General features: G+C 40.4%; 1 protein-coding gene across 1 annotated transcript; it reads right to left on the bottom strand.

Moving 5' to 3' along the window:
* Nucleotides 1-30: 30 nt before the first annotated feature.
* On the bottom strand, nucleotides 31-18,616 carry LOC116052806. Its single transcript, XM_036002219.1, has 3 exons — nucleotides 18,506-18,616; nucleotides 13,943-14,085; nucleotides 31-1,190 (listed from the first exon to the last, which is right to left on the bottom strand). The coding sequence occupies exon 3, from the start codon at nucleotides 1,180-1,182 to the stop codon at nucleotides 31-33; it is 1,152 nt and encodes a 383-aa protein (XP_035858112.1). The 5' UTR covers nucleotides 1,183-1,190; nucleotides 13,943-14,085; nucleotides 18,506-18,616.
* Between the last annotated feature and the right edge of the window lie 3,167 nt (nucleotides 18,617-21,783).

The following is a 21,783-nucleotide window of genomic DNA, read 5'->3' as shown; positions in this document are numbered from 1 at the left end:
CCCATAGAAAATGCCTTTCTATTTTGGAAGTCACTTGCCCGACACTGCTGACGACAGAGTGAATGAACCACGTTGACGGATTAGAGAGTTGAGGTCGTTCTTGATCTTTAAAAAATAACTCTTTAAACCTTTGATTGGTTCATAATTTGAGTAAACAAGATTCATGAAAGTCGTCAGAGCTTTTGGGTCATGCCACGGGTTAGGACGATTAAAAACTTTACGCTGTCTAGTGTGTCCATTCTCATAATTTTGCATATAATAATGTTTAATGGGGATATATGCTATGAGGTCATGGACATTTACTATTATAGTTTCAGTTATAAAACTATTTGAATTGATCTTGTCAGTCTTGTGTTTCTCCAGCAAGTTAGGATGAGGAAAATCTCCACTCAGTTTATTGTGTCTATTCTCATAAAAACGTATTTTGGGATAAGAGTTGTTGCTACATTTACTCGTAAACATATTTGAATTGATCTTGTAGGTCTTGTGTTTCTCCAGCAAGTTATCCAGGTCCTGTTCGTATGAATCAATGGCAACTTCGATAGAATTAACATAGCCTGATGCAGGTGTACCAGTCTGAATATTCAGTTGGGCTTCAAAGATCAACATCTGGACGTGGAAGGCGGCTCCGTTGACCCAGATTTTGAACCCCCGGCTGCTCATCTGTCCGTCATGCAGCAGGGAGTTTGCGAGGATGGTGAGATGGTTGCTCAGCTGCTGTTCCAGTCTCCTTAGTTCCTCCCGTAATCGTTGGTCATTGTTTATGAACATGCGATGGCGTTTCAGATACTCTGACATTGTGTCCCGGACACTCGAAGCTTTCTCTTCACCAAACACACGTCGTATCATGCTGTATGTATAATCACTTGTCTGAGTGTTGACCTTGATGATGATCTCTATGATAAAGGAAATCACCAAAGCTCCAAGTCCAACAGCATTCGGGACTGACTCCAGTGCACCAAGAGTAGATCCCAGTTTCTCGATGTATTCTGGCACCAGTGTCTCTGACAGCGTCTCATTAGAGTAAACCTGCAGCACCGCGTTAGAGTCGGTACCAGAATATTTCAGCAGAGACTCATCTATGCCTATATCTGGTAGGAGGCTTGGTTTATACTGTAAAACGTCATCATAAATCCAAAGAGCAGAGCTGTCATATTCCTCTTGTGACCAATCAGAGCCCATGATTTTTCCTCTCGACCGGTGATCGCTCACACAAAGTTCACTTTAACACTATAATCAGAATGCACTGAGATCAAATCCAGCCAGCTCCCTCACATATAACCAGGATGACAACTCCAGCAGCCAATCAGATCTCTGGAAAAAAAAAAAAAAAAATTATTGTGAAGGATGTAAATGTCATAATGTAAACGGTGTGGGCGCGGCCAGTAGCTGCGTCAAATCAGACATAAACAGACCATCCAGGACAGGAAGTTTAGAGATGTTGCCTTCAAAATAAAACCGATGGAAAAGAAAATCCAGTGCTTGCAAAAAAGGACACACACACACACACACACACACACACACACACACACACACACACACATTTCTGAGGACTATGGTTAACTGCTCCTCAGATCTCTGCAGGGTAAATCCAGACAGCTAGCTAGACTATCTGTCCAATCTGAGTTTTGCTCGCACGACTATTTTACAGCGGCTCTGTCCGGAGCTTAGCGCCGCCCAAGACGATTGATTGGTTTAAAGAAAGGCCAATAAACCAGAGCACGTTTCTCTCCCATCCCAGAATGCTGTGTGGACTAGCCAGACCCTCCTCCGCTCCGCAGCGTGTGGATGGTCTGGCAATGCGAGACTAATGACAAAGTAACTTCTGGAACAACATGGTAGAAACATTTATTACACACTTGTTCTGTTCACTGTGTACATGTTCCTATGTTTTGGACAGATTTTCAGTTGGCTCTCCAAAAACCATTTCAGAAAACATAAAACATTTCACTCACAAAGAAACTGACTTGATACTAATATTCAAAAACAAAACAAATTTCTCTAAGAATGAACAGTAGGCTATACTGTAGTTAATTTACTCAGTATTGTAGTGTATTATTATATTCATAAAATGAAATATACATTACAAAAAAGATTCCTTATTAAAGCCATTTCAATTTTAGTGTTAGGGACCAAATCCTCTCTCTCTCTCTCTCTCTCTCTCTCTCTCTCTCTCTATCTCACTGTACAGTATAGGCCTAATAATCCACTACATTTATTTGGTATCTTTAGTTACAAGTAAATACAAATGTATGCTATTTGCACCCCTGTGCATTTACCCTGGCATATTGATCACACAATGTAATAAAAAATAAAAAGTGGAAATACCATTTTTAGATGTTTGCAGGTTCTATTAGTAGCAACACCTTCTAGAATCCTCAGTGTTCTTTTAATGACTGATGCAGACAGTTTCATCCAGACAGAAATATCATAAGATCAATCTTATTTTTATGATTGCCGTTTGTCACAGTCTCACGGACTGTATCAGCAACAGAGGGTTTATTTCGTATTAACATCTTTATTTGTTTTCACATCTATTCTTTACTCAAGTAATTATAATTTTACATAAATTGGTATTTTTATATGTATGTCACTTTGGATAAAAGCGTCTGTCTGCCAATTTTCTAGGCATGCGCAATGCGTTTGTTGTTACAGGGTATGATTACCAATGTATGCTACCAGTGACTTGCGCAATGGCATGCAAATTGTCCAATCCAAAATGAAAGAAAAAAGATTTCTTCACTGGGGAATCAAACCCCAGACTCCTGGGCTATAGCGCTCTGTTCCAACCACTCACCTAGCAGCTCCTGTGAAATGCAGAACATCCGTTGACTACTTGGTGTCTTTAAAGCCCATGTTGCAGGGTTTATTTTCTAACGAATTTGCGCAATTTGCTTGTTGGTAATAAACATTTAAACTGTTACCCAACAACATCAAATACAATGGATATCACAAAACGGAATAAAATATGAAAAAGTAGTACTATTTTACAGCAGTTTGCAATGATTCTCCATTCCCACACAATGCATTGCATTACGTCACGTTGGGGAGACGACAGACGAAAGCCCCGTCTCTGTTCACTGTCTACGGGCTCGTCTGTGCCACTGGTGTTGCAAAATATGGTGTTGGTCTCGACTGAGTCCATGCGTCTTTATTATTAGTATAATAATATTGGAGGGAAAGTGAAACACAGCTTGGACGGGGATGCTGTTTGGCTTTTCACAAGTTTAGACAGCTAGCTACGCCGACGTTTGCTAACGTTAGCGCAACAGCGTTAGCCTAGACTGCTAGCTAGATAAATATTACGACTGCCTTCGGAGTTTCCTATATCTGCGTCCACGTTGTCAACATAAGACCTGTGGCGTTAGTGCTCCTTTTGTACCATCATTTTATTGAATTAAATGTTAAGCTTCGCTTGGGTGGGTTTTTGTTACGTTACACACAAAGCTAACTGGCTATAGTTAGCCTGTACGTATGCTAGCGGACATTAGCTAACGTTGCGTAGGCAGCCAGCATCTTCGGGCAATCGGCAGTAGTTTAGAGCGAGCTAACCACAACAGTATTGTCACCCACAATCAACCTCTGCTGCTAAAAGCAGTCAACCTGCAGTGATGTTTGAAATAGAGACTGGACGTGGATGTGTTAGCTGTCGTGGTTAGCTCGCTGAAACTACTGCCGAAGTAGCTGGCTGGCTACGCAACGTCAGCGAATTCCGCTAGCATACGTACAAGCTAACTGTAGCCAGTTAGCTTTGTGTGTAACGTAACAAAATCCCACCCATCTCGTAGGAGCGAAGCTTAACATTTCATTCAATAAAATGATGGTACAAAAGGAGCACTAATGCCACAGGTCTTATGTAGATAGACGCAGATATAGGAAACTCCGTCGTAATATTTACCTAGCTGTCTAGACTGACGCTGTTGCACTAACGTTAGCAGAACGTCGGCGTAGCGTTAGCTAGCTGTCTAAACTTGTGAAAAGCCAAACAGCATCCCTGTCCAAGTAATAAATAAACACCAGGCAAATATGTTGTTACTGGAGCTAGTAGGCTATCAAAACGTAAGATATCTAATCGAAAATGTCGGGGGATTTCACAGGTGGGACTGACTGGCAAGTTAGCCCATAGCTAACATGATCATGCCTTCTATTTCTAGATCTAGCTAGATTACCAGTACTTATCTGAACTAACGACATGATCACTGTCACTAGATATAAAGAAAACACTGACTTTCACTCGGTGCTATTCACTGACAGTAAAAACACCTCTTCCACCTCTTCCTCATCCCAGTCAGTCCCCATAGTTCTAGTACTAGGCTGAGGCACGTCTCCCCAACATGACGTTATCATCGAATTGCGTTAAAAAACCCACTAATACCAAAAACGACAAAAACTGGCCTTTAACACTATTTGGAGACATTTTTAACAATGATATACATATGTTGAGTGCTTTATGTACCCATTAATCAACAGTCGTGGTTAACCTGCAACATGGGCTTTAAGCTTTGGTTGCTAGGTAACCATACTGTATACAAACTAACAAACTAATAGTTGTATGCGTTCACTGAAGACAGAAAGCGCACCTGTAGTATCCATTTTCTGCTAGAAATTCAATTGTTATAAACTTTAGAGACAAAACTTTCCTAATATGCCAGTTTCTGCTGTCAAGGAAGATGAATGTCGGCCATGATTTCGGTGCACGCGAGCAATGTGTTTTTGTTGTTGGCCGAGGCTATTCGTACCGGGGGTGCAAATAGACACTCCGGAATTTAAAATAGTCAGATGAGTGTGCTCGGCTTATTTTCTATAACCAGTGTGTAGCATGAAAGAAGCTTGTTCTGGAAGCCATTTTATCAGAAAGTACAGTCAGTCATTGCTCCCCTCCCCCCTCTACTAACTTCACTGAAATTTACTTTCACTTTGAGTCGTGTTTATAGTCAAACTCACCTTCAGTGTGTGGAGTGTCAGCAGGTTGAAGCAGCAGGGTTGTAGTTTTCCACTTTTCTCTCCTGTAGCTGAACTCACTCAGAGGAAGTTGTTAGTTTGATCTGAAGCTGAATCTGATCCTCTGTTTTTCCGTCTGTGTCCCTCTGTAGTGAGGATGAAAAATTGGCAGATTCGCGGTTCAATATATCTTAGATGAAACGTGTTACTTACACAATAGGCAGCTCTATCTAACTGTAGTACGGTAGACAACAAGCAACAACCCGGTTTTTATCCCAAAGAACCGTCTACATATGTGGATAAATACAACGCATCCCTGTGAGCGTTCTGCTTTCAGCCGAGCGTCTAGGGACCGTCTACAAAATGGAAAACCGAAAGTGGATACAAAGATAAAATTCAACAGCTTCACTGTTATTGAGCCTAGTGCTTCCAAATTTACTCCACACATCTAGGGCCTCCATCTGAACATAATACACCCACTGAGTTTTGAAAATCTGGCTCAGCCTATTTTTAATGAATTTTTATTGTGAAAAAATTCAATACCGTCAATGTTATTAAGTCTAGCTCTTCCAAAATCACTCCACCCATGTAGTGTCTCCCTCTGAACATACTACACCCGCTAATTATTGAAAATCTGGCTCAGCTTATTTATAATATATTTGTATTGGGAAAAAATTCAATACTGTCAATGTTATTAAGTCTAGCTCTTCCAAAATCACTCCACACATATAGGGCCTCCCTCTGAACATACTACACCTGCTAATTTTTGAAGAGCTGGCTCAGCCTATTTCTTAGGAATTTTTATTGGGATGAAAATTCAATACTGTCAATGTTATTGAGTCTAGCTCTTCCAGAAACACTCCACACATCTAGGGCCTCCCTATCAACATACTACACCCACACATTTTTGGATAGCTGGCTCAGCCTATTTATAATATATTTATATTGGAAAAAAATGCAATAGCTTCACTGTTATTGATTCTAGTGCTTCCCAAATCACTCCACACATACAAAGCCCCCTGCTGGTTTTACCACAGCACTTACCTCGTACTAGGGCTGGGTAGCTGGGTACTAGGAGACGGAGAGGACAGTGAGCTGGGTACTAGGAAACAGAGAGGACAGGGTAAGGGAGGAGGTGGAGAACACCACAGCGGTGAAGATATGGAGGGAGAGCATCACCAAAATGAGGAGGGAGAAAGCCAGAGACAAGATACCGTGCAGGGCTCAGACAGTGAAAGGGAAAGCAGAGTGCCTGGGGCATCACCAACGAGCTCCAGTCCAGCTGGTCCACATGGTACGGAAACTGTTGCTGCATATATACTAAGTTACATATGAATAAGAACAACAAATGACAAAGACGGACATTTTTATAAAATTTAAGAGACATTGCTTGGACATCAAATAAATATAAAAATTCATGTTTGCTTAAATTTGAATAATTAGAGAAAGTTGTCAGTGTGAAAGTGTGATGAGATGGGGAGATGAGTTTTTATATTTTGTGTAGAATGTATTTTAGATCTATTGCTCAGATTACATTAAAAAATTAAACAAATGAACCTAAAATACTCTCCCAGGCTAAAATGTTAGTGTGTGTTAACACAGTCTGATGGTTAGAACTAATCAATGACAGTTCCTAATCTTGTACAAATGCTGCCTGCAATGCTGCCTCTCTGATTTTGAAATTCCTGCCCCCCTCTCACCACCCCATAAATATTTTTCTAGATCCGCCCCTGGGTACATCCATCCACGGGTGTGTAAATAAACATAAATAAGGTTTTCTTTGACTGTCGCAACGTTACCTTCTGTATTGACGATAATGATCCCCTGCACTCCGTTCTGACTCTGGATTCTCTTCAGAGTTTCCTCTACTTCAGCCTGGGAAGGAAACGGAAAATGCTAGAAAACATCAAACTAGCTGCTGTCAATCCTGTGAAAACACTCCGCAGAAAGCTAACTAACGTTAACCAGACCGAGCCAGAGCTATGTCTTTCTCTATCACTCTGGACCGAGCTAACTGACAACGCCCAGGTGTCTTCCCGGCAATTTCCACTGGATGCGGAACGTCTGCGGAGTCATTAGGTTTCTATTAAAGTCAACGTGTGTATTTCCACTGACTGCAGAACGTCTGCGTCCCTACTCCGTCCCAGTTCCGTCAGTCCGCAACTCTCCGCAGCAGATACGCAGAGCTTCTATTTTTGACGGACGACGAGAGCTCCGGAGCAATTCAGCACAATTCAGATTGTGCGGGACAGGAAGTCGAGCACAGAAACAAAATAAAACATCCGGATACTTTTCAAAATAAAATACACCGGATCATATTTCCCTGCACTACACCTTGAAAACACAGCTCAGAGTTGTTTCCCCTCTACTCCTCTGGATGGAAACAAACTGTTGTTGGTTTTGTGGTTCTGTTTATAGAAACTACATCCTGTTATATCGCACGAACGTGAATTCACGAGATCTCCGTTCCGCAGCGGAGCCGGTCTGCAGACGTTCTGCATCCTGTGGAAATCCACGGTTCTTCTTCTTCTTCTTTAGGGTTTTACGGCAGTTGGCATCCAATTCGTTGCATTACTGCCTCCTACTGGTAATTACCCGTTAACTATTTATTTATTTCATTACATTATACTATAATTTCCCAAGTAGTCCAGTGCCTTTCAAAAATGCAAATAAATATTTCTGTCCATTCATGGTAACTCCACTTTCAAGTACATCTATAAACCTGATTTCCACTGGTCCTAATTTATGTAATCCAGCAAACATGACCCCTGTCTCTCGAATGTATTTCCTGCATGACATCAGGACATGCTCCACTGTCTCCATTTCCTCACACAGACTGCAATGTCCAGTCGGATGTTTCCCCATTATAAAAAGTGTACTGTTCAACCTACTGTGACCAATTCTCAATTTGCTGATAATTACTTGTTCTTGTCTGTTAATCCCACTGTAACTCAACCCTCCTACTTTATTTTGTATTGTATGCAAGTGTCTCCATTTATTTCCATCATCCCAATAGTGTTGCCACTGTTTGGAAATTTCTCTCCACGCAATACTTTTCCCCTCTGATTTTGACAGTTTACTATTCAGTTCTACACTTCCTTTCTTGACCGCCTCCTTTGTCAATTTATCCACTCGCTCATTACCTGGAATTCCTGTATGTGCAGGGACCCACATGAACACCACAGTTTTACCCTGATCAGTGAGCCTTGAATTTGCAGACATGCGTGCAAACATTAGCCGGTGTCGTTACAATATATCATCCGTTGTCTGGCGAGTGTGCACTCACTGCAAGCCACGGAGACACCCCAGATCGACTTGTGACATTTACATTACTAAACACTTCACCGTTAAAACAACACTGTATCTACATGTAATGTCTTACAAAATGTGTGGGATTTTGTAATCTATATCTTTAAAGGCCATTTTCTCGAAATGGGTTTTTCTCATACTCTGAGTCAGAAAACTCAACTTCAGCAGCACTTACACCAAGCTTTCCAGTTTCACTCCTATGTACTTCTGAAGGCATTTACAGAGGGGTTTGTTCAGATATCATTCAGAGCCTAATTTATGTAACATTTTATACCTGAAAACGTGGTGAAAATGGATGTTTTATGGCCGTTGACACCATATTCTGATTTATGCAGTGATAAAAGGATATATCTAAACTAAAATCCCCTCTGTAAAACCCTTTGACTCAAATGTCAACAAAATAAAAGAAGAATTTGGAAGCTGGCTTCTACTTTGTGAATATTTTTTACTAGGCATAGTGAAGTTTTGAATATTTCAAATTACACAATATCTGGAATGTTTTTTTTTTCTTTCATTATGGATATCTAAAATGAATTATTAACAATTGGATTGTAGATATCTGCAATTGTAGTGTTTCCTAATAATTTTATTGCAGATATTCTGACATTCAATAACATAAGATATACTTGATGCTGTCTTATCTGGATGAATGAGTAGACATAATGCATATTAAATACTGTGGCTGTGATGAGCCTTTAGCTTTTAACATAACACATTTACATAGCCTACAGAAATATAATTACATTTCTATTTTAAATGCCTATGTATCACAGCGGATCACATTTTGCCACAGCTGACAGCTGTCTCCACGCTGCGTTCAGCTGGGTGTAAAAACCTCATATGTAGCTTATGTTTTACTTACAGGCTGTATTTAAATATGAACAGATCTCAATACACTTAATCCATGTTGTACTGTTATTGAATTATCTTGTGATGCCGTTGCAAGAACAAAGACTGACAACGTAGGTGGCTGTGTCGATGCATGTTCACAATTGGCTACTGCAAACGTCAGTGTGTTTTCCAAAACTTTTCTGTTATCAGTGTTATATTTGTAGCCTATCATTCCGTTATTAATCTGACTTAAAGTCGAACTCTGCAGTGCCAACTTGTTGTGAGGCAGAAGTTCTAACCACTGAGCCACCGTGCAACAATATAGCTAAGGCTAGCGAGCAGTAGACAGTTGACGGGAAGTTTTTTTTCGCCGTTGGCTAATGTTACTGCCAACAGTAGACTGTGTTCAGGTCAGAAATAAAGTTGCAACAAACTAGCTAATGTCTCACTGTCTGTTTATTGAGGGATGTTACAATATATATATTTTTAAACGTAATACGTTAACATTATGCAGAAATCTCTTGTGGCAAACTGATAGATAATTATAGTCCTCTTGTGTTTATCCAGACGATTCCCCACATATAAACAGGATGTCAACACCAGCAACCAATCAGGCCTCTGGAAAGTTAAGTGCATTTGTTTTCTCTAAAACCCAATGTGTCCAAGGTCCAGAAACATATAGATGGAATGAACTCCTAGCATTTTGGTGTTTGTCAGATGCAATTGTTTTGTGATAAAAAATTTTTATTCCTTACTTTTAAGCAACGTACAAAACATACAACTCGCACCATGAACACCCCCCTCCCCGCCCCCTTCTTCATCGCCACCCACCCAGATAAAAACCAAGAAAAAATGATACAGTAACTACAATATTCAAGACCATTCAACAAAATAGTAACAAAATAGACAATAAATCAGAAACATATGTATAAATGACAACACCATAAGCCCATCAAACACAAAGTTCAGGTACTGTCCCCATTTTCTAGTAGAGACATCCAATCTGACAAACCGTTTATAAAACATCTTTTCAAACGCCGCCACCCCTAGCCATCTCACAAGCCCACTCCTGGATTGAAGGCGGCACCCCCTTCATTCTTCCATCCTCTGTCTGGCTATCATTAAACTAGTCTGGACCCAGCTTCTATAATCTTCTACACATCATTAGCTTATACAGTGTCTTAATGGATAAAAATGAAAAAGGGGGATTGTTGAACACCAAAGATACTCAGCTCCAGGCAAGACAAAAAATAAATTAGATTCATTTAAATTCACTCCAAAATGTGTGTTACTTATTGTTACTTCACCTAGTGGACACTAGTCGGGGGCTGACCCTACCCTTATCACATTTGTTAAAGGTCCCGTGGACGCATATTTCATTATTGTAATCTGTTAATTGTTATATAACTTTTTCTCTCAAGCCCCAGCAGACAAGTAATGCTAAAATAAAATACACAGACACTATGCATGGTTCTTTATTGTTAAAAGAGAATATTAATAAATCAGCCCCAATGATTAACAACATTTTGGTCTGTGACCTGAAACCTGAAGCCTGCAGGTCACAAACATTAAGAACAAACTTTACAGTGAAGTAGGAGACTTCTCGTGTTCAGCACTTACACATTTATAATGAACAACATTTACTTATTCAAAGATTCAGAATTCTTCAAAGACGAAGAAGGAGCAGATGTAATTTAAATATTATTTAAACAGGAAACAGGGCTAAAATATTTCAGATGCTAAACATTCAAAGCAGCAGAGTATTTGATGTCTTAAACATGTAACATGCAGGTGTGTCAGGAGAGCATCATGATATATATCACTATACAGCAAAACATAGAACACAGATCAAATATACATGTAGATCACAAGATGAGAGTTAATATGTTAAAATATTACAATGGAAGTTTTATCAACACTTTGTTTTTTTGTGTTTTTGTTATTGTTTTTTAACTTAAAGTTTTTTAACTTAAAGTTACTATATAAAAGAGTGTTGTTATGATTGTCAGAACTAAGGAGGACAGGAAGCTATGCTTTCCGTCTTTTTATTTGACAGGGCAAGAGCTAAACGTAGTTACTAAAACAAAATACCTGGGCCACATTATCAGGGATGATTTTTGTGACGATGATGACATACAGCGCCAGTGCTGTCAATTATATGGACAAGCAAATATGTTGGCACGCAAATTTCATATGTGTACTGAAGTTAAAACGTCTCTTTTCAGAGCATACTGTACACCACTTTATACAGCTCACCTATGGTGCAGCTATAGTAAAGCTAAGATAAAGGTGGCATACAATGATGCACTTAGAATTTTGTTGAAGTGTCCGAGATGGACCAGTGCTAGTCATTTGTTTGTGACGAGTAATGTTCCCACCTTCCATGCTGTGTTGAGGAATCTTATGTACAAATTCAGGTACCGATTAACGGAGTCAAAGAATACAATTTTAACTGCCTTAACTAACCCTGCACTTAGTGATACCAGATATACTTCTAAACTCTGGAAACACTGGAACACGCATCTGCATATGTTTTAAGTATTGTGCATAACCATCTTTGTGTCTGTATATGTATGTATGTATGTATGTTTTGTATGTTCCCTTTATGTAATATGTGGTAGACAGTATGTCTGTATGTTTTTATGTCTGTGTGTACCCTTCCTGTAATATGTTATGTGTACTTTTATATTTGGACCTTGAGTCTGTAAATAAAGTTATATATAAAGTTATATATATGTAACTTTTTTTTTTAAAGATTATTATTATATATATTTTTTAAGATTATTTTTTGGGCATTTTTAGGCCTTTATTGACAGGACAGCTGAAGAAATCAAAGGGGAGAGAGTGGGGGGAATGACCTGCAGCAAAGGGCCGCAGGTCAGAGCGTCCAGGAGTAAACCTCTATATATGGGCGCCCACTCTACCAACTGAGCTATCCGGGCGCCCTTATCAACACTTTGTTTTTGAAAAATAAAACATTTCATATGCTAAATATCATTCAAAGCAGCAGAGTATTTGATGTCTTAAACATGTAACATGCAGGTGGAAAAGAGAGCCATGTGTCTACGTCACTGTGCAGCAAAACATAGAACACAGATAAAATATACATGTAGATCACAAGATGAGAGTAAATACCTTGTTGATAAAACTTGTATTGTAAAATTAATAAAAACACACTTTAAGTCAATCTTTAAACCCAAATATCTAAACTAACCTGCTGACGACCAGTGTTGGAGTAACGTGTTACAAAAGTAACGCAATTACAAGTAATGTATTCCTTTTTGCTGTAACGCAGTAATATAACGCATTACTAATTACATTTCGGTATTATTATACCCGTTACAATCTCAGTAACGCGAGTTACAACGCATTTTAACGCAACATTTAGTGGCGTTCTTGTTTTTTTTAAGAATTCACCAACACCGCCAAACATTTCTTCACAGGAAACAAAAAGCCGACAGCACTGCGGACAGCATTGTGTCCGAGCTGCTGACAGATAGAAACATGTCGGGAATTAATGTTTAGGCTTGCTACACGTAAATATCAGCCGTGGAAAGTTACTATGCCGTATTTCAATACAACTGTAAGGTACTTTTAATTGAGTATTTTTATTTTCTCCTACTTGCCTATTGTACGTTTTACTTCTGTATTTTTATAGCTTTAGTTACTTTGCATATTCATATTAATTATACAAAATATTATGAATAATCTATGATGTATTAAAGTGGATAAAGAGGAGACTTTATTGATCCGGTGGTGAAATTCACAAGCCAGCCGCCAAGTCAAACTGTGAGGAGGGCCCAAAAAGATGCTAGAATGAATAGCTGTGGATGCGCGGGGAGGGGCCCATAGAAAATGCCTTTCTATTTTGGAAGTCACTTGCCCGACGGCAGAGTGAATGAACCACGTTGACGGATTAGAGAGTTGAGGTTGTTCTCGATATTTAAAAAATAACTCTTTAAACCTTTGATTGGTTCATAATTTGAGTAAACAAGATTTATAAAAGTCGTCTGAACTTTTGGGTCAAAACACGGGTTAGGACGACCAAAACCTGTAAGTATTATATATGTAAGTATTATTATGAGATTAAAGTCGTGGCTACATACACGCATAAACATATTTGAATTGATCTTGTAGGTCTTGTGTTTCTCCAGCAAGTTATCCAGGTCCTGTACATATAAACTGATGGCAGCTTTGATAGACTTAACATGGTCTGATGCACGTTTACCAGTCTGAATATCCAGGCGAGCCTCATGGATCAACATCTGGACGTGGAAGGCGGCTCCGTTGACCCAGATTTTGAAGTCACAGTCGCTCATCTGTCCGTCATGCTGCAGGGAGTTTCTGAGGATGGTGAGATGGTTGCTCAGCTGCTGTTCCAGTCTCCTTATTTCCTCCCGTAATCGTTGGTCATCGTTCATGAACATGCGATGGCGTTTCAGATACTCTGACATTGTGTCTCGGACATTCGAAGCTTTCTCTTCACCAAACACACGTCGTAACATGCTGTAGGTGTTATCACGTGGCTGAGAGACGCTCTTGATGATGATCTCTATGATCATGGAAATCACCAAAGCTCCAAGTCCAACAGCATTCGGGACTGAAGTCAGTGAACCAACAGCAGATCCCAGTTTCTCAATGTATCCTGGCACTTTGTCGACCAGTGTCTCTGACAGCGTCTCATTAGAGTAAACCTGCAGCACCACGTTAGAGTCGGTACCAGAATATTTCAGCAGAGACTCATCTATGCCTACATCTGGTAGAAGGCATGGTTGATGCTTTAAAACATTATCATAAATCAAATGAGCAGACCTGTCAGAGTCCTCTTGTGAGTATGAATGGGTTTGGCCCATGATATTTCCTCTCGATCTGTGATCGCTCACACAAAGTTCAGATGTCCCCCGACCAGCAGACTGAACACTATAATCAGAATGCACTGAAATAAAATCCAGCCAGCTCCCTCACATATAACCAGGATGACAACTCCAGCAGCCAATCAGATCTCTGAAAAAAAAAAAAATATTGTGAAGGATGTAAATGTCATAATGTAAACGGTGTGGGCGCGGCCAGTAGCTGCATCAAATCAGACATAAACAGACCATCCAGGACAGGAAGTTTAGAGATGTTGCCTTCAAAATAAAACCGATGGAAAAGAAAATCCAGTGCTTGCAAAAAAGGACACACACACACACACACACACACACACACACACACACACACACACAGATTTCTGAGGACTATGGTTAACTGCGCCTCAGATCTCTGCAGGGTAAATCCAGACAGCTAGCTAGACTATCTGTCCAATCTGAGTTTTGCTCGCACGACTATTTTACAGCGGCTCTGTCCGGAGCTTAGTACCATCCAAGACGATTGATTGGTTTAATGAAAGGCCAATAAACCAGAGCACGTTTCTCTCCCATCCCAGAATGCTGTGTGGACTAGCCAGACCCTCCTCCGCTCTGCAGCGTGTGGATGGTCTGGCAATGCGAGACTAATGACAAAGTAACTTCTGGAACAACATGGTAGAAACATTTATTACAAACTTGTTCTGTTCACATGTTCCTATGTTTTGGACAGATTTTCAGTTGGATCTCCAAAAACCATTTCAGAAAACATAAAATATTTCACTCACAAAGAAACTGACTTGATACTAATATTCAAAAACAAAACAAATTTCTCTAAGAATGAACAGTAGGCTATACTGTAGTTAATTTACTCAGTATTGTAGTGTATTATTATATTCATAAAATGAAATATACATTATAAAAAAGATTCCTTATTAAAGCCATTTCAATTTTAGTGTTAGGGACCAAATCCATAGTCTCTCTCTCTCTCTCTCTCTCTCTCTCTCTCTCTCTCTCTCGTATAGGCCTAATAATCCCTACATTTATTTGGTATCTTTAGTTACAAGTAAATACAATTACACCCACCTTTTTCAGCAGCAAAATTTTAAAGGGGTGATTGAATGCAAAACCGATTTTACGTCATAGTCGAATAACGACAGTTTAGTGGGTAACTAGGACATACATAGAACCTCAAAATCCCATTGACACCTCTTTCCTCTGCAAATCTCACAATTTGAAACTGCCTCTGAAAACGGGCAAATCTCAACGAGCCGCCTAGTTGACGTCAACTCGGCAGCTCCTCCTCATTTGGCTCTAGTCTCTATCTTTGTCACGCCCAAACATTTACATAGGCTACACCACTGATCTGAGATCAGGTAGTCTTCTGAATAGGTCGAGCAGATCTCAGAAATTGTATACATTGTTCATCTGCTATTTTATCACTAAATTCACTTCTGAGACTTTTTTATGCGAGAAATCAACTATGTAGAGGTCAAATATGAGCCGTTTTACGAAAATTGATGGCTAATTGCAAATTTTGTCCGACTGTGTGTCGCAGTTCAGAAGGAGCTCAGCAGACTACGTAACAGCGGCCGGTGCTGCCTCGCCGCCCGGCGTGTCCTACTTCATAGACTCCGGCTCGCTGTGAGCTAGCTGGATCTCCGTCACGAAGGGAAGCCCGCGGCGCTCCATACCCGCGCAAAGTCACCGGTTCTGGGTTACTGGACTACAAAATGCCGAGGCCCTGATGGAGCTCTAGGGCCCGCAGCTAGCCGCGATTCATAGGACTGAAAGGACAGTAGCAGCTAACGAAATCCCTAATGTTCACAAAAATGCATTAAATTGAAATCGGACACCATAGTTAACTTTATAAGACCTTGGGTTAGATGTTATATAAGTGGAGTGATGAAATTCAAACTGTAAATATACTTTAATTATGCCGAAAGTGATGCTAACTAGCCGCAATCTGTAAACATAGGATTGGAGGGACAGTCGCAGCTAACGAAACCCCTAATGTTCACAAAAATGCATTAAATTCAAATCGGACACCATAGTTATCTTTATAAGACCTTGGGGTAGATGTTATATAAGGGGCGTGACGAAATTCAAACTGAAAATATACGGAAGTTATGCCGAAAGTGTAGCAACGATCTTTTCCCATAGGATTAAATGGGACACATAGCCTAGCTTGCAGCTCCAGAGCTCCGCGGAGCCCCGAGCCCCGGTCGTCCAGTACCCAGGGAAACGGTGACTTTCACTGGGTATGGAGGTTGCCGCTTTCTCGTCAGACTGTGTGGAGCTCCTAAAGTCCGACACGTCTTACTAAATTTGCAATTAGCCATCAATTTTCTGTAAAACGGCCCATATTTGAGCTTTATATAGTTGATTTCTCGCTTAAAAAAGTCTCAGAAGTGAATTTAATAACGAAATAGCCCGACAAACAATGTATAACTTTGCAGTGTCTGAAATATGCATAGACTGTATATAAGAATGGACCAACAGATCCCGTGTCTCTGGACGGAGACCAGTGAAGGCTGTTGGAAGCACTTTTCCGGTGAGCGCTGAGCGTTACTGCGCAGCCTCCAACTGCGACGTAAATGTGCCGTGAGCAACCTGTCTTCTGGTAGCTGTGCCAAGAGAAATCTCAATCATTCCCAATCTTGCAGAGATGGAGAGCGTAGGTATATGTAAGGAGATAACATAGGCACAGGCTAATTATTGCTAACTAAAATGCTAGTTAACATTAGTAAGTCCAAACTGCCTGAGAGCTTCTCCTGTACTATACGGTAATTCCTCTACTATGCGACAGTAAGTCGCGTGAGTTATGACACAATTGTTAGCCTATTTTTACAAAAACGTCTACTACGGAGCCATAACGTGAGGTACAAGGTAATGGAGCCTTTTATACATTGTCGTGTTTCTTTAGAAATAAACAATGGACAAATAGAGTCTTTAAACGCTTTAGATGTGAAGTTATTCGCTGTCAAAGTGACGTCAAAATGAATGGCAGTCAATGGAATGCTAACGTCGGGTGATCGCTTTCTAGCATCAAAATGGCGCCATAGGAGGTTGGAGCTCTGAAGCGAAGCTTACCCCCTTGGAAATATGAGACCGCAGGTCTCGTCTCCAATGTGTTTCTATGGGGTTCGCTCAAACCAATCAGCGCGCAGCTCATCTAAATATTCATGAGCATACCATATTTGGAAGAAAAGCTCTTGTTCCAAATAGAACCATATTCACAGGGTAGTTAAGGGCCTAATAAAATAGCATTTGGGAATTTTCAGCCCAACCAATGTTATATACCCTATTAGGAGACCTTAAGGAACAGTGTAAAATACCCTATATAATCACTCAATCACCCCTTTAAGTGACATTTACATTAAAGGGTGAGGCTATTTGCACCCCTGGTACAATTACAAGTGAATGCTCTTCGTAACCTGGTGCACACAGCAATGTGTTCTATTAATACCCCGTCTGATACAAATATCAATGTATGCTATTTGCACCCCTGTGCATTTACCCTGGCATATTGATCACACAATGTAATAAAAAATAAAAAGTGGAAATACCTCAGTATTTTTAGATGTTTGCAGGTTCTATTAGTAGCAACACCTTCTAGAATCCTCAATGTTCTTTTAATGACTGATGCAGACAGTTTCATCCAGACAGAAATATCATAAGATCAATCTTATTTTTATGATTGCCGTTTGTCACAGTCTCACGGACTGTATCAGCAACAGAGGGTTTATTTAGTATTAACATCTTTATTTGTATTCACATCTATTCTTTACTTAAGTAATTATAATTTTACATAAATTGGTATTTTTATATGTATGTCACTTTGGATAAAAGCGTCTGTCTGCCAATTTTCTAGGCATGCGCAATGCGTTTGTTGTTACAGGGTATGATTACCAATGTATGCTACCAGTGACTTGCGCAATGGCATGCAAATTGTCCAATCCAAAATGAAAGAAAAAAGATTTCTTCACTGGGGAATCAAACCCCAGACTCCTGGGCTATAGCGCTCTGTTCCAACCACTCACCTAGCAGCTCCTGTGAAATGCAGAACATCCACTGACTACTTGGTGTCTTTAAGCTTCGGTTGTTAGGTAACCATACTGTATACAAAAAATAGGTACTAACTAACCAACTAACAGTTGTATGCGTTCACTGAAGACAGAAAGCGCACCTGTAGTATCCATTTTCCGCTAGAAATTCAATTGTTATAAACTTTAGAGACAAAACTTTCCTAATATGCCAGTTTCTGCTGTCAAGGAAGATGAATGTCGGCCATGATTTCGGTGCACGCGAGCAACGTGTTTTTGTTGTTATGTCACAGGGTGTGAATAGTTCAGCTGTGTGGCCGAGGCTATTCGTACCGGGGGTGCAAATAGACACTGCGGAATTTAAGTCAGATGAGTGTGCTCGGCTTATTTTCTATAACCAGTGTGTAGCATGAAAGAAGCTTGTTCTGGAAGCCATTTTATCAGAAAGTACAGTCAGTCATGGCTCCCCTCCCCCCTCTACTAACTTCACTGAAATTTACTTTCACTTTGAGTCTTGTTCATAGTCAAACTCACCTTCAGTGTGTGGAGTGTCAGCAGGTTGAAGCAGCAGGGTTGTAGTTTTCCACTTTTCTCTCCTGTAGCTGAAGATCTGAAGCTGAATCTGATCGTCTGTTTTTCCGTCTGTGTCCCTCTGTAGTGAGGATGAAAAATTGGCAGATTCGCGGTTCAATAAATCTTAGATGAAACGTGTTACTTACACAATAGGCAGCTCTATCTAACCGTAGTACGGTAGACAACAAGCAACAACCCGGTTTTTATCCCAAAGAACCGTCTACATATGTGGATAAATACAACGCATCCCTGTGAGCGTTCTGCTTTCAGCCGAGCGTCTAGGGACCGTCTACAAAATGGAAAACCGAAAGTGGATACAAAGATAAAATTCAACAGCTTCACTGTTATTGAGCCTAGTGCTTCCAAATTTACTCCACACATCTAGGGCCTCCATCTGAACATACTACACCCACTGAGTTTTGAAAATCTGGCTCAGCCTATTTTTAATGAATTTTTATTGTGAAAAAATTCAATACCGTCAATGTTATTAAGTCTAGCTCTTCCAAAATCACTCCACCCATGTAGTGTCTCCCTCTGAACATACTACACCCGCTAATTTTTGAAAATCTGGCTCAGCCTATTTATAATATATTTGTATTGGGAAAAAATTCAATACCGTCAATGTTATTAAGTCTAGCTCTTCCAAAATCACTCTACACATCTAGTGTCTCCCTCTGAACATACTACACCTGCTAAGTTTTGAAAATCTGGCTCAGCCTATTTTTAATGAATTTTCATTGGGAATAAATTCAATACCGTCAATGTTATTGAGTCTAGCTTGCTGTGGTTTCTTTTTCAGCCTGAAAATATAAATATAAAAAAAATATGAAAAATATAGCCACACCGCACTCCTCTCTGCCGTTCTTCTGCTCCGTCTCTGTCCTGCTTGCGATATTTTTTTCCCCACTGTGGCCACGCCAAGACCTGCCCTTCAATAGCTACTATTGGTCAGGCGTCCATGCTTACCAAGGTAACGTAACCTGATTTGTTCAGGTCCTATCCCCTGACCAATCAGCTATCCTAACCTTAACCACTCGAGGTCAAATGCCTAACCCCAACCAATCGACCACTATGGCCACGCCAATGGGTCTTGACCATTCAAAAAAAGTAAAAACAATTGACAATTAACCCTTTAGGCGCCGGGTATTATTTTTAAAAATACTAGATTTTGACACCTAAATTTCAAAAGGCTCTGGCTTGAAAGTGGTTTGAGATAGAGACAAAGTGTTAATGAGACAAATATTGAGAATGACCTAACGTTTATCTCAGGAGTAAATTTTCCCATCTAATTTGCATATTATGACGTCATATGGCGGCGGCCATATTGGATTATGTAATTTCCATGAAATACCTGATATTTTGAAAGAGAGTTGAACTTATTTCATCGGATTTACCCCCCTCCATCCATTTGTTATGTTGTCCACATATCAAATGAACAGGGGAAAAGTAAATTGTAAACCAACAGTTGTAAATTAGAACTATTACTACACCACAAAACTCGTGTAAACAGGCTGTTGGAGGACACTTTTCCTTTTCTTTTTTTTCTTCTTTTTTCTTCTCTTCTTCATTATTATCATTATTATTATACAGTACAGAGACAATATGACCAATATTGAGACCCCCCCCAACCACATAGCCTAACAAATGGACAGGAAAACTGTATATGGTAAAACCAACAGTTCAAAATTATGACTACTGTGCCATATAGTAGCACACACATGTAAACAGAAAGCTGGTAATCTGCCTTCAGAGGCCTAATGTGTGCCTATCTATCCAGATGACACTGTTTATAGTTTGTCAGAGTGTGGAACCTCTCATTACATGGCACAGCACACAGGCCTACCCCACACTGATTGCACCTGTATTGTGTCTGATGACGACCTTTAGGACGGGTACGATCGGAGCAAACGATGCAGACACACGAGTTCCCGTGAAGAGTGGACAACAAATGGAAAAGCTTTACGTCATGCCACGCACACGCCAACATTTTGCCATGCCTCATGAACACTGAGTCATCTCCTCTGGCCAAGGGCAACTCGGTCTTTCTCAGGGCCTTTGGCATACCTCGCCTTTGGCTACTGACTGTCCCACACAAACCAGTTTCCTCATTTGCCAACTCATTTGCTACAGCTGGTGATGTGTAGTAGCTATCCATATACAACTCATGCCCTTTCCCCTTGTGCTGGGCCATCAGCTGCCGAACTAGAACATGGGTGGCACCTAAATCAGTGACCTCATCACCATGCTGTCCAGTGTACAAAGACCACTGCAGAACGTATCCTGACTTGGCTTCACTCAAAACAAATGCCTTATAACAATATTTGTCTGGTTTGTTTGGATTGTACATTTTCAATGTGGACTTTCCCTTGAAAGCTATGGTCATTTCATCCAATGACAGTTGTTTGCGTGGGCCATAGACAGCTGAAAAGCGTGGAATGATCAGGTCAATTATTGGGCGCACCTTGAACAGTCTATCATAACCTGGCTGGCCCCTCTCAACATACTCATCATTATTGGCAAAGTGGAAGAAAGACAGGATAATTTCGAATCTGTTCCTAGACATCACTTTCCCAAATCCCGGTGTAAAAGTTGGACAAAATTCTGCCCAATAATCCTCAATCTCTGATTTATGTACCAGGCCCATGCTCAAATGCAGTGACAGGAAGGCTTTCATTTCAGGGACAGTGACATCATACCATTCATGAAACCGTGAACTTGGCATTAGTTCATGAGAGCCTAAATACTGATGAGCGTACCGATTTGTCTCCATTGTAATGTGACTCCAGAAATCATCAGTCAGAAAGAGGGACAAAAAATCTATAGACCTTGAATCACTGCTAAGCTCTGTGTCACCACGATATCCAATTTGCTCATCAAAGGGCTTTATCCATTCCTGATATACTTCCTCATCTCTCAAGTAAGCCCAGCCACCATTACCATCATCATCATCATCATCATCATCATCATCATCATCATCATCATCATCATTTCCAGCCCTGTTCTGCCTTCCCCTGTTGCCTCTACCACGTTCACCTCTCCTATGGACACTGCGACCTCGTGTACCCCTGCACCCTCTTCCATTTTGCAAAGTGTTGAAAGACTCATCATCACTACTTTCAGCCCTATTTAGACCACCCCTGCTGCCTCTACGACACCCACCAGCCCTTCTACGAACACTTCGCCCACGTCTCCCCCTGCTAGTGTTGGGTGCTTCGTGAACACTGCTGCGTTGCATGGCT

This window comes from Sander lucioperca, chromosome 6, assembly GCF_008315115.2.
Source record: "Sander lucioperca isolate FBNREF2018 chromosome 6, SLUC_FBN_1.2, whole genome shotgun sequence".
Classification (NCBI taxonomy): domain Eukaryota; kingdom Metazoa; phylum Chordata; class Actinopteri; order Perciformes; family Percidae; genus Sander; species Sander lucioperca.
This window is presented reverse-complemented; position numbering and strand designations above follow the sequence as displayed.

Excerpts from the sequence above, each read along its gene's own strand:
- LOC116052806 (XM_036002219.1), bottom strand. The coding sequence starts at position 1,182 with ATGGGCTCTGATTGGTCACAAGAGGAATATGACAGCTCTGCTCTTTGG.